Source organism: Didymella exigua (assembly GCF_010094145.1).
Source record: "Didymella exigua CBS 183.55 unplaced genomic scaffold M421scaffold_3, whole genome shotgun sequence".
NCBI classification, from domain to species: domain Eukaryota; kingdom Fungi; phylum Ascomycota; class Dothideomycetes; order Pleosporales; family Didymellaceae; genus Didymella; species Didymella exigua.
In genome coordinates, this window is record NW_022984777.1 from 1324177 (window position 1) to 1335761 (window position 11585).

The 11585-nt window shown below is 55.0% G+C and overlaps 7 protein-coding genes across 7 annotated transcripts in view; 2 read left to right on the forward strand and 5 right to left on the reverse strand.

The window, feature by feature from the left end:
- The window catches only part of M421DRAFT_89335 (uncharacterized protein), a gene marked incomplete at both ends in the record, with an annotated part of 1278 nt that extends 384 nt beyond the window's left edge, over positions 1–894 (reverse strand). Inside the window, one exon of the mRNA XM_033597762.1 lies at positions 237–894. Coding sequence (XP_033453298.1) covers positions 237–894 — 658 coding nt within the window. The remainder of the gene's footprint in view (positions 1–236) is intronic.
- Positions 895–1327: 433 nt separating this feature from the next.
- M421DRAFT_256248 (uncharacterized protein) lies at positions 1328–2605 on the reverse strand. Its single transcript, XM_033588646.1, has one exon. The coding sequence runs from the start codon at positions 2289–2291 to the stop codon at positions 1761–1763; it is 531 nt and encodes a 176-aa protein (XP_033453299.1). The 5' UTR covers positions 2292–2605; the 3' UTR covers positions 1328–1760.
- Positions 1928–3081, reverse strand: M421DRAFT_416642 (Got1 family protein). Its single transcript, XM_033591143.1, has 5 exons — positions 2918–3081; positions 2842–2868; positions 2707–2755; positions 2644–2659; positions 1928–2597 (listed from the first exon to the last, which is right to left on the reverse strand). Exons 1-5 carry the CDS (start codon positions 2937–2939, stop codon positions 2298–2300), a joined length of 414 nt encoding a protein of 137 aa, XP_033453300.1. The 5' UTR covers positions 2940–3081; the 3' UTR covers positions 1928–2297.
- A 591-nt stretch (positions 3082–3672) lies between these two features.
- On the reverse strand, positions 3673–4233 carry M421DRAFT_53446 (uncharacterized protein; the record flags this gene model as incomplete). The annotated part of the gene is made up of 1 exon (XM_033595117.1): positions 3673–4233. One exon carries the CDS (start codon positions 4231–4233, stop codon positions 3673–3675), a length of 561 nt encoding a protein of 186 aa, XP_033453301.1.
- A 142-nt stretch (positions 4234–4375) lies between these two features.
- On the forward strand, positions 4376–4949 carry M421DRAFT_416644 (putative DASH complex subunit Dad4). Its single transcript, XM_033591144.1, has 4 exons — positions 4376–4405; positions 4462–4518; positions 4575–4704; positions 4756–4949. Exons 1-4 carry the CDS (start codon positions 4403–4405, stop codon positions 4782–4784), a joined length of 219 nt encoding a protein of 72 aa, XP_033453302.1. The 5' UTR covers positions 4376–4402; the 3' UTR covers positions 4785–4949.
- A 128-nt stretch (positions 4950–5077) lies between these two features.
- Positions 5078–8006, forward strand: M421DRAFT_416645 (actin-like ATPase domain-containing protein). The gene is made up of 4 exons (XM_033591145.1): positions 5078–5378; positions 5436–5756; positions 5812–7593; positions 7650–8006. The coding sequence occupies exons 1-3, from the start codon at positions 5207–5209 to the stop codon at positions 7566–7568; spliced, it is 2250 nt and encodes a 749-aa protein (XP_033453303.1). The 5' UTR covers positions 5078–5206; the 3' UTR covers positions 7569–7593; positions 7650–8006.
- M421DRAFT_416646 (tyrosine-protein phosphatase non-receptor type 6) lies at positions 8000–11440 on the reverse strand. Its single transcript, XM_033591146.1, has 2 exons — positions 9176–11440; positions 8000–9124 (listed from the first exon to the last, which is right to left on the reverse strand). The coding sequence occupies exons 1-2, from the start codon at positions 10946–10948 to the stop codon at positions 8279–8281; spliced, it is 2619 nt and encodes an 872-aa protein (XP_033453304.1). The 5' UTR covers positions 10949–11440; the 3' UTR covers positions 8000–8278.
- Between the last annotated feature and the right edge of the window lie 145 nt (positions 11441–11585).

The window sequence follows — 11585 nt, forward strand, 5'->3', positions numbered from 1 at the left end:
AGGAGGAGCAGCAGGAGGAGCAGCAGGAGGAGCAGCAGGAGGAGCAGCAGGAGGAGCAGCAGGAGGAGCAGCAGGAGGAGCAGCAGGGGGAGCAGCAGGGGGAGCCGCAGGGGGAGCCGCAGGGGGAGCCGCAGGAGGTCCAGCAGGGGGCGCAGATGAAGCGGCAGGAGGAGCAGAGCTGCCGGGAATACGGATGGTGGAGGTGATCTTGTCGGTGGAAGTGGTAGTGATAGTACCGTTGTTGCCAGTGGGGTAGACAGGGGGCTGAGGAGGCGGGGGAGGAGCAGTGCAGTAGGCCTTGCAGGAGGTGACGGTGATGGTGCTGGTAGTGGTAGTGACCTTTCCGTCGGTAGTAATGGGGCAGACAGTGGTCGTGGTGTACGTGGTCATCTCCTGAGTCTTGTTCTTTTCGGGGTAAGGAGTAGGAGTGACGATGATCGAGGTAGGGTAAGACGGATGAGCCTCGCAGACCTCCTTCTCAAAGGCCATGTAAGTCTCATAGTCGGGCTGGCTGCAGCCCTTGCTGACCTTGCCGGCGACGTCCTTGCCATGAAGATCACCGCAGATGCAGGCGTAGTCGCAGGGGCTGCACTTGCTGCTGGAGATGGCCTCGAAGACGTAGGTCTGGACGGATTGAGGAAGCTTCTGGACGGTACCGATGATGTCCTTGTCGCACTTCTTGGGCACGGGAGAGGCGCTGTAATGAGCAGTGACATAGGATGTCATGGTCAAGGCCGAAGTGACGTAGGTGGTCGTAGTGGAAGGCATCTTGCTGGACTCCGAAGACTGGCTGGGAGTAGGAATGGAACTGACGAGGGGAGTGCTGACAGAGTAGACCGGAGGAGCCACTGGAGTGTAAGCTGGGTAGACGATGGAAGAAACTTCGTAGGCCATCTTGAAAGATTTATAGTCTGTTTCGAACTGAGAACGAAAGTGAGTATGTTCGAATGCAGAAGTTCAGCGAGTGATGCTCTTCCATATTCCGCTTCGGTGCACTCGTTATATAGAAAAATGCTTCTCGGCATTTCACCTCCACCGTTTGCGACATCTGCTAGAATTTGCAACGGGCTCACGGTGACGCGCGAATGTAAAAATAAACGCCACACGCATCCGGAAGATGTCTTTGTCTGAAGTTGAGCACTGTGGGGTTTCCTGGGTCGACGTTGCGCTTCCGGATTCGGCCAATACTGAGGAATGTAACCACCACCAACGAAATTTTTGCGCAAAGCTTAGCTCGCGCTGGGTTGGATGCAATTGAAATAGTCCTCGGAAAAGCCCTCGATCTGATGAGGCACAGAAAGGGGCATAGCGTGCGGCTTTGCTGCTCCTGCACCTAATGCAGCGCCGCAACCTGCGGCCAGTCCCGCTGCGTACTGCTGAAACACACTTGATCGCACATCCACGAGCGCGTTGTATCGGGGACAGCTAATCGGGAGGGATGTGCTGTCATGGACTGCTGGTCTCGTGAGGACTATGTGATGGACTGCGAATGCGCCCAAGTAGCATCGTCATATCGGCATGAGCTTCCTTCTCTTCTGCCTTATCCAGCCAGACAATGATGCGCGCGATGTCTCTGACCTCATAGTATCACTCAAAATGCTCTTTGGCACATCGTATCGCGCGTGAACGGTCATCTGTGGCGTCGAGGTCAGGCTCTGGCTGGTTAGCTAGAAGATTCCGGTAGTATTGATTGAGTCCTTGCTTGTCATCATAGCTCTCCCGCATTGGGTACTTCTCCATGTAGTCTCTGTAGCGATACGCTAGAATGTATGGTTCCTGTCGAAGTGATTTGGCCTTCTTCTCTTTGCGGAGTCTCCGCTCACACCGCCGGTGTAATTCGGTGCCATCCATGTAGTTGGAGGACATGTTTTCGTAGTGGGAGCTGTGGTGTACAAAGTGACAAAAGTCATCGATTTTGAGATGTCGTCGAAATCTGAGACAAAGCACCTTGTGCTTTGTCTCGCAGCAATACATGTCGAATGAATGTGAATCGTGCAACAAGAAAAGATCGCTTCATCCTTTGTTGCGCTGAGACAGGCGCATCTCGTCTTGTGCTTCCAAATAATCTCTTGCATCATATATCGTATGGTATCATGTTCCAATCGGCGTCTATGGCTGTGCCATTTGTGCGCCGGACTCCAGATCGTAGCTCGTAATATACAATTCGATGCCGTTCGGTGGTGCTTCTTCCTTTCTCCCTTCTCCCCTCTCCTGGGGCCGACGCTCGTGTGATAATTCTCATGGCTTCCAACCCTGCTCTTCATGTGCTCTGTGACGATGGCCGTGATCATGAGGCCTCACACGGTCTCGCCATTGGCAGCAGCACTCGCACCGCCCAGGCTGTTGAGTGCTTTTGCAATATATGGCCCTACAATGGGGATGCCTCCAGCGAAGCCAGCTATTGTAGCGAAAAAGTCGCCAAAGAGGACCAGGATGCCGTATAGCTCGATCAGGAACCCGAAGAACGCCCAGCGCATGAGGATGAGTGTGATACCAAGCGCAAAGGCCGCGGTGCCCTTCCATTTCTGCCGGCGCGCGAAGAAAGCGAGTGTTTTTTGGGTGCCGATGATCAAGGTGAGGCCGATCAGGAAGAGGATCTATCGTTCGTCAGGGTGGGAAGAAGTAGGTGGACGGTGAGCGTACGTTGCCCATGGCCAGCCTGTCGGATGTTAGCTAAGGACAGTAGTTGGAGGATCGGTAGCGTACATGGCGCGATCAAAAAACATCATGACACCGCCCATCAGAAAGAGTCCGCCTGTATAGTCCTGTCGTCAGCTTACTGCTCGGTGCTGTCGCGTGTTCGATAGGATGGCTGTTTGTGGCGGGCAACCGCGTACCTACCTCCTGAGCAGAAGGCGACCCCAATCTCTGTTTGCCTGTCAGTATGGGGTCATGTGCTGAGTGATTAGGGGCGCACTTTGGGTGTCTGAAAGCCACATGGTAGGCATCTTGAGTGGGAGAGGGCCGTGAGCCTGTCAAGTCTGTGGCTCTGGTGTTGAAGGAGGGACGACAGATATCAGATACAGCGACTGTATAGCTCTTCTCAATTTGTACGTGTCTGGGGTAGTTGTTCGGTGCCTGTCAACTTTTGTTTCGTGTCCCTTCTTCCTGCAGCTGGTTGACGCGCCTCGGTTTTAGCGCAGCCCCACCCACCCCTGCTAGTCGAGTTCCGCGGGAGTTTGCAGATTTTTGAGCTTCGCTGTCTCGTCCCTCATCAACTCAACATGTCAGATGCCAAGATCGAGTACCAACATGCAAAGAATCCATGTCTATTCTTATGGTGCTATGATGCAGTATCTTGTGGTGTAGGAGCAACGTAGAACCGCCCTGACAACAGTATGCCAATCCCGTGCTGCTGTAACTAGGAAGCCTCCCCCCGAGCTCCTGGTATGCCGTCTGAAGGGCGAAGAACAATACAGGATCACGATTAAGCCGGAGCGCCTTCTTGAACCTTGCTTCGAAAGGGGCTTGTGTGGGTGGAAGGTGCTTGACTTTGATGGTCATACATATCATGCTGCTGCTGCCGCGACTTGCTGACCGCCTTCGTCTGATGCCTGTGACCACCTGCGGCTTATACGTGCGGTCAATGCTCGGTCTGGTGGCTAGTGTCGGACTGCGCGAGCTGGGGCGCGGCGCTGATGATGTGTGTCTTGAATCATGTGGCATGACAGCTCATTTCAGTATGGTATGCGCGCCTCTGGCGGCCAGGTATCCTTCGTACACGTTCTGTGGCATGGTCCTGATAGTACCAAACATCTCCTTGTTGTGGTATCTCAGCCTCGTCTTGGGATCAGTGTACGGCGCAGGCAGCCCAGTGATGTCGCAGTATTTCTTCTGCGCGCTCGGGTGGAAGCTCGGTGCAGATTCGATATTCGTGTATGTAGGCGCAGGTCCGGCCGTGCTGTTCGCAGCTGCGCGTCCATTCCTCTCGAGCACCAGCCTATCCAAGCTCTGCGCTGCCTGCGCGATGTTTGTCGGTCGGCCAATGCCAGCTGGCGTGGAGCCGCCTTCAGACGCGATAGCTGGCGTCGACGCGCCACTGTTGGCTTGTGTGTTCATCATCGAGGCTTCTTTGCGTGACACTTCGCCGAGGACTTGCTTGAGGTTCTTGTTGCGGCGCTGCGGTGGCTTCCAGTTGGGGTTGCGGAATGGCTTGTGTACGGCGTAGATATCGAGCTTGTCGAGCAGCGCTTGATGTGTCTTCTCATCTGTTTGAGCTGTGAGCGGTGCCATATTGGATGCGGATCTGCGACTGCGGCGACTGTGACGTGTTGTGTATTGTCGAGCTGTTGATGGGGGCTCGCCGAGGTGGAGCTCGGTCGGCGATCGCCCTTCACTGAACCGCCCTGCATCTAACTGTTTTGGTCCATCCCACCAACAACAGCACGCACTTTACAAAAGCATGGTAGGCCACGAAGATGATGAAAGCAGACTAAATAGTCTTGTTCACACGTGCACTAGGAAAGTCCTCACGAGCACCAGCAGAGCCTCTTACTCTCGCGTATCATTGTCAATGTTGTCCGTGGCAGCCCAACGTAAACACCATCCATATGCGCCGACTGACACCGCCACAGGAGAAGCTGAATGAAGCCATCATGATGCTGAACAAGAACCTCCAAGAGATCAATATTCAGAACATGGACACCGAGCTTGTTGCGCAAATGTTCAAGAACTACCAATCAAACGTCCTGTTCCATCTCGAAGGTAACGAAGCCTTGTGATCTCTGCAAGTACATACACGACTGACGGCGACAGCAACAAACGGTCTGAAGGACCCAGCCTGAGTGGGAAGCGGTTCGCTTGCATACATATCGAGCGGTACATATTGAAGACCTGTGACTGGAAGACGAGCAAAGATGGAGGCATGATAGCAAGACGATGAGGATGTACGCAATGATACCCACATATTACAAGAACTTGAAACCACAATTGAACTTCATTCTTCCGGTAGTAACCCCCGATAGCACCGTAATCATTGAACCTGCAAGTGAGTTGGAGGCACCTGAATCAAGTGATAGCGTAGCGTACACCACCACGGGAGTGCTTGGTCCGTGATGCCTCGCAGCTCCAGCAACCACAGCATGCAAGCAACACAACTCCAACTCCAGCAATCCGCGCGCTAGTGACCTGCGCACACCGCCTCGACTACGCGACATGAGATAGACGTTTCTCCACCACCTCCACCCCATATCACGACCTCACGACAATGGCACCCTCCGCCATCGACGATGCGCCTGCCGCCGCAGGGCGCAACTCTCCCAAGCCTCCGCCAGTGCGCATCTGGAATGTGAGCGAGCCACCGTTCGAAGGCTACAGATCTGTCGATACCGAAGGCTACGCGCGCAGCAATCACGAGACCGCCATCATAATCGATAATGGTAATTCACAAACGAGACATAGGTGTAGACTTATCGCAATTGCTAACAAACGCGTAGGGTCGTCAGCAGTACGCGCAGGATGGTCGTTCGACTCAAAACCGCGACTCTCAGTGCTCCCGAACATGGCGCGGTATAGGGACCGCAAGCTCAACCGCACCTTCACATTCATCGGCTCAGATGTGTATTCGGATGGTACAGCGCGCGGGCAGTCGAAGCCCATATACGAACCAGGGAGCAACGTCATAAACAACTGGGATGCTATGGAGGGTGTGCTGGATTATTGCTTCATCAAGATGGGCATCGATGGCCGATCAGGGAGCATAGACAGGCCCATAGTCATGACTGAGCCAGTCGCCAATCTGGGCTACACAAGAAAGAGTACGTACGACCTCGCATGGTCAGAAACAAGTCATCACTAACAGCGATATGACAGCCATGTCCGAGATTCTCTTTGAATGCTACGGCGCGCCCGCTGTCGCATACGGCGTCGACTCGCTCTTCTCCTACTCATACAATGGTGGCCGCAGTGGCTTGGTGGTCGACTCCTCCTACACCTCGACCCACCTGATACCCGTCGTTGACACCAAGCCTCTACTCTCACAAGCCACACGGCTCAACTGGGGGAGATTCCAGTCTGCGCAATATTTGCTGAAGCTGCTTAGGCTGAAGTACCCGACTTTTCCCGGCAAGATTAGCGACACCCAGGCCGAGGATCTGGTCAGGGAGCACTGCTATATATCGCAGAACTATGAAGAAGAACTCAGCCACTACCTGGACTGGACCGGGCTGGAGGATCGCGACCACATCGTCCAAACACCATTTACCGAACAGATTGTAGTCCAGAAGACGGAGGAAGAGCTAGCAATCGCAGCAGAGAAGCGCAAAGAGAGCGGTCGACGGCTACAGGCCCAGGCTGCTAAGATGCGTTTGGATAAGCTGAAGAAGAAGGAGGAGGAGTTTGAATATTACGTACAGCTCCAGGCACAGCTAGAAGAAATACCTACAAAGAAAGAGAAGGCGCGGGTACTTGAATCAAATGACTTCGATGACGAAGGCCAGCTCGACAAGAGGGTCAAGGAACTTGAGAAGTCGATCAAGAAGACACGAAACAAGGATCTCGGCGATGATGCCGAAGAAGAGCAGCAGGAAGAGCCCACCTTCCCCCTGCTCGAGGTCCCCGATGACCAGCTTGATGAAGAAGGCATCAAACAGAAGCGGCAACAACGACTGATGAAGTCTAACTACGATGCCCGGCTCCGCGCCCGAGTAGAAAAGGAGGCAGAAAGGGCACGACAGGCGAAAGAGCAACAACTCGACGACGAGCGACGAGAAGCCGATCCAGAAGGTTGGATTGGCGAGCGCCGCATTGCCCGCCAGGCTATCGTGCAGAAGATTAAGGATCGCGAGCGCCTGAAGGCAGAGCTTGGCAACCGCAAGTCCCTTGCCAACCAGATGCGAATGAAATCTATCGCCAACTTGGCCTCGGATGCGCCGTCGAAGAAGCGCCGCCGTGGTGGAGGCGACGATGACACCTTCGGTGCTGACGACGCAGACTGGGGCGTATACCGCACGATCGCCACTGGCGAAGGCTCAGACGACGAAGAAGAGGAAGATCTGAGCAAATCACTGAAGGACATCGAAGGTCAGCTACTCCAGCACGACCCGAACTTCACAGAAGAGTCCACCAGAGAAGCGCAGACAGATTGGACAAAGAGCGTCTTGCACGCCTTCTTCCACGGCCCTTACCCGTACGATTCCGAGTCTCAGCGCGAAGCCCACCAGCTCCATCTCAACGTCGAACGCATCCGCGTCCCCGAAGTCGTCTTCCAACCCTCCATCGCCGGTCTCGATCAAGCCGGCATTATTGAAATCGCATCGACGATCCTAACCGAGCGACTCGCCAACAATTCTCGACGAGACGATGTGCTCAACGATATTTTCCTGACAGGTGGCAACACACTCTTCCAAGGCTTCGAGGAGAGGCTGAGGAATGAGCTCAGGGCCGTGTTGCCCGCTGAGCAGAGCATAAAGGTCAGGAGATCGAAGGACTGCGTGCTGGATAGCTGGCGAGGTGCAGCGCAGTGGGGAGGCAAGAAGGAAAATAGGCGCAATTTTATCACTAAGGCAGAATGGGCGGAGAAGGGTGGCGAGTACATCAAGGAGCACGATCTGGGTAACGCGTTGGGTTGAGTCGACTGGGCAATGTACGATTATGGTGAGCAAAGACACTTGTCTCCAGAGTGTTTCCTGGTTGATCGTAATTCGGCGTAGGCGAATCTCAATACCAGTGGTGCCAGCAACGGCGCCACTTTCTCATGTCGCTCGTCCTGATTATTTTACTGCTTAGCCGGTATCGCGACACTGCTATGTGCTACGTCTATCTCTCTAAGTGTCGACCTCTAGAGCCGACCGACAGTCTGCGTTTCGGCGTGGTCGATGGTTCACCTGAGGCTAGACTGTTCAGGAGTTCTTGCTTCTGCAACGGACTGTGCAGCTCTGTTCGAATAAGGAAGTCTTCCTAGGGAGCAAGCACGAGCACGAGCGCGAGCACGAGCACGGCACACGGCCACCTTTCTACGGGGTAACCAATAGTCGCTGCCCTAGCAGGTGAATGTTATGAGTTTGAAGATACGTCTTGATTGGTCTAGCAACTCAACTCGCACGTTATCCCACGCCATACCCTATGCAATGTATACCGAACCCAAACCCAAGCAATGCAACGCCATCCGATGGACTATACATTCTGCCGACGCTACAATCTGAAAACAACAATGCTGAACTTGACTTTGCGCCTCCACTCCCCCGTGCAATCATCATTCGTAAAGCCGTTCCAGTTGGACTCCATAAAGAACACAACTCATGCTGCGCTCGTGCTATTCAAACAGACTCGAACATGAGACCTAGGCAGTCTTGGACTGCTGATGCTGCTCACTGACCCACTCTAAAACACTCTCGTAGCAAAGCACAAACTGGCGCAGAGACTGCACCATGCTCAAACGCTGGAGACGGAAGTCCTCGACCGTCTTCTCGATGAGATCCACATCTTCCTTGCGGATCCATGCGCCGTTCTCGCGCTGATTGGGAGACCCGGCGTCGACGTCCATAGGCGTACTTTGCCTGCCCTGGCGGGCCTGCTTCTGGCGCTTGAGCATGTCGAGGACGGAGTCTACAGTGCAGAAGGTACCGGTACGACCACAGCCGGCGGAGCAGTGGACGATGACTGGACGGCTGTTTGCTGGCTCGGGCTTGTCGGGGGAGTTAACGCCATTGACAGATCGCACCACTGCATCGGTCTGCTCGATGAGACCGAGCAAGTGTTGTGGATGGGCTGGGGCACCGAAGTCAGGCCAGTTGGAGTACTGCAGCTGTGTAATCTCGCGCATCCGCTCGAAAGGCTCGTCGTCATTGGATAGGGTGAACTTGCGTACGGTGACGTAAGGCTTCTCGGATGCCGGGGCTGCTTTGGTGACATCTTCGTTGGGGTCAGGGAAGAAAGAGGTCTTTGGCTGCGAAGACGTCGATTTCCTTTGGCCAAGGGAAGGTCTATGTGATTGCGAACGATCCTTATGGCTTTGAATCTTCGAGGGCTCGAGGGAAGCACGATGCTCTCCGAGCTGCTTCAGGTGCAAGTTGCCGAAGTGCTTGTCAGACCAGTAGTTGTGTGCCTTGACTTGCCCGCCCTCCTGCTCAGCGGTAAGCATCACAATGACGCGAACATCCTGCTGCCAGACAACATTCCAGAAGTCCTGAATGAAATTAGTAGTGGTCATCGTTCGTGATGTAAGTGCAAATCGTACCTTGAAAGTAGCGGGGATTGGACCCTGCGTCGCGATGTAGCGCTTGTTCGAGTAGGCGGCTTGGACGTGATTGGCGTTGATGTAATCACAGGACCCGTCCTCGCAACCCTCGAGCTTGACTCGAGAATGCTCGTACGGCCAGATGTTGTTGTATCGGTTCTTTGAGCCTTTCTCGATACCGGCAATCGTAATATTCTTTGAAACGTCTTTTTGGCCTCCCGGGGTGCCGTAGACGACCTGACCGGAGAGCGCCTCTTGCATGCGCTTCTGCTCCTTCTTTTCGATGTGGAGGAACTTGTCAGAGACACGCTTGCCTGCATCCTTGTCCTCTGCTGCCTTGTGTAGCCATTGGGGGACGTCTTCCTTGGCAGACTCGGGCATGGACGCAGGCTTCTTCACAGGCATCTGGCCAACACCACCAATGAGGTCCATGTTCTGACGGATGTTGCCGAAGAAAGGATTTGCAGCGTTCTGTGTAGCGGGCATTGGACACCCGCCAATGACAGGGGCGACTGCTGAACCACCAAGGTCCAGCTTCATGGCACCCTTGAACCCTGCAGACGAGGTTGGGCTTTGGGAACTTGACTGTGTTACCCATTTGGGGAACTTCTGTGCAAATTCTTGGAATCCGCCACGGATGATGAAGGTACCACCGTTCCACCCCTCGCTCGTGAACTTCTTAAGTGTGTTGATGCAGATTGCTGCGTCCTTGAGCTGAGCAGAGTTGGAGTCGTATACTATGATGTGCTTGCTATTCCTCCACTTTTCGAACCGTTGTCGCTGCTCGTCGTCTTTGAAGGTCTCTGCCAATTTCTGGACATTGAATGACGCCCTTTTCAGTAGAGTTGTAGGTATGCAAAGGCTCAATGCGCCTGCTATGCGAGACTTGGCATATTGTGTAGATACACGGAGGTCCAGCAGCAGTACCTCTTCGACAGCTGACTCGAGGATGTTGAGGATGTGCTGAGGAGTTGCCATGGTCGGTCCGTCGGTGTTGCCCTCGTTGGAAATGTTAGCCGGCAATGTCTCTGCACGCATCGCTTGGTGGTGTGATGCCTTTGTGGGCGGTAGTGAGGGTCGAGGAGGGCGGATCTCGTCAAATTCAGCAATGGCGTCTGTTCGTGCAAAACCCTCAAACGAAGCCGGCGAATTTCTCCGAGGTCGGTCGGGGAACATTTCTGATTCTGTAGAGAGCATGCGTTTGGGTGAGCGTGGCTTGGGCGATTTCGGCGACGAGTCGCTGCTGCCATCGTACTTTTCGATGGTGGGCTGTGCCGTCTCCCTTATCGACTGCGGAGACATGGGCGGCTTGTAGGACCCAGCTAGTGGACCCTTGGTGGGCACCGCCGCTGAGAAGGAGCCGAAGTCGAAGTTGCCCAGTGCGAAGCCTTTGGCGTTCTCGGAGGCTTTCCTGAACTGCTCGAAATCGGGGTTCTGCTCGACGGGGATCATCTGCGGCGAGGCGGCGGCAGTCGAGCGCACGTTGGAGGTGGGCGGGCTCCAGTTGCCACGGATGTGCTGTGCAGCGCTCGACGAGAAGTGGTCGCCATTGACGGTCAGGCCAAAGTAATTAGGGCTCGGCGTGCCGGGTGCCTTGCTGCTCTGCACGACATGGCTCGGGGTTTTGGCGACGCCGTTCATGCGGGGCGCGAGGGGTGCTGGGTTGGTCCTGGGAAGGGTGGTGCTTGGCTTCGTCATGGGCGTCGATCGGACGGGGCGCTGGGCGCAGTGGGAGGTGCCTCGTGGTCGAGGGGAAACCACAGGTGTAGACATGGTGAGAGCGCCGGGAGGTGTGTCGAGGTAGCAGCAAGACTCTAGCGGCGGTGCAGGGTCGCAGTAGGGAATAGGTACATGAAATATGGATCCCCCGTGGCGTTGCTATGGTTGGCGTCAGGTGCGGGTGTAAGGACCAGGGGTCTGCAAAAGCGCACGTATGATGTCACCGCGCCGATGACAAACGCGAACTGGACGGCGCAGCCGCAACGCTCAAAACAGTGTCCGCCGAGTTCCCGAAAAATGCAACGCCTGTCTGACGCCGGACGGAGACGTGCGGTGCGTGACTGTAGCAACGGGCAGGTGCTTGTTTCTAAACTTGGTGCCGCGGCCAGTTGCGTGATGATGTAAGGGTGGGCGGCCTCGCTCGCTAAGGGCACGCAGGGTCTACTCTCCTGAAACCAGCACTCGTGACTGCAACGGTAGGGCTGAGGTGCCAACGGCGGAGACTGAGCGGAGAGGGGGAGGGGACGGCGGAAACAGATGCCAGCGAGCGCAAGATTTGGTCGCAAAAGAGCGGCGGATCGAAAGTGCTTATGAGGGATCGGGGAATGGAGAGCTGTTTAGTGCTCCGCTTCAGGAAATAGAGCGCTGTTCTGGAACCTGACAATCATCACCACTTTTTCCACCCACCCCG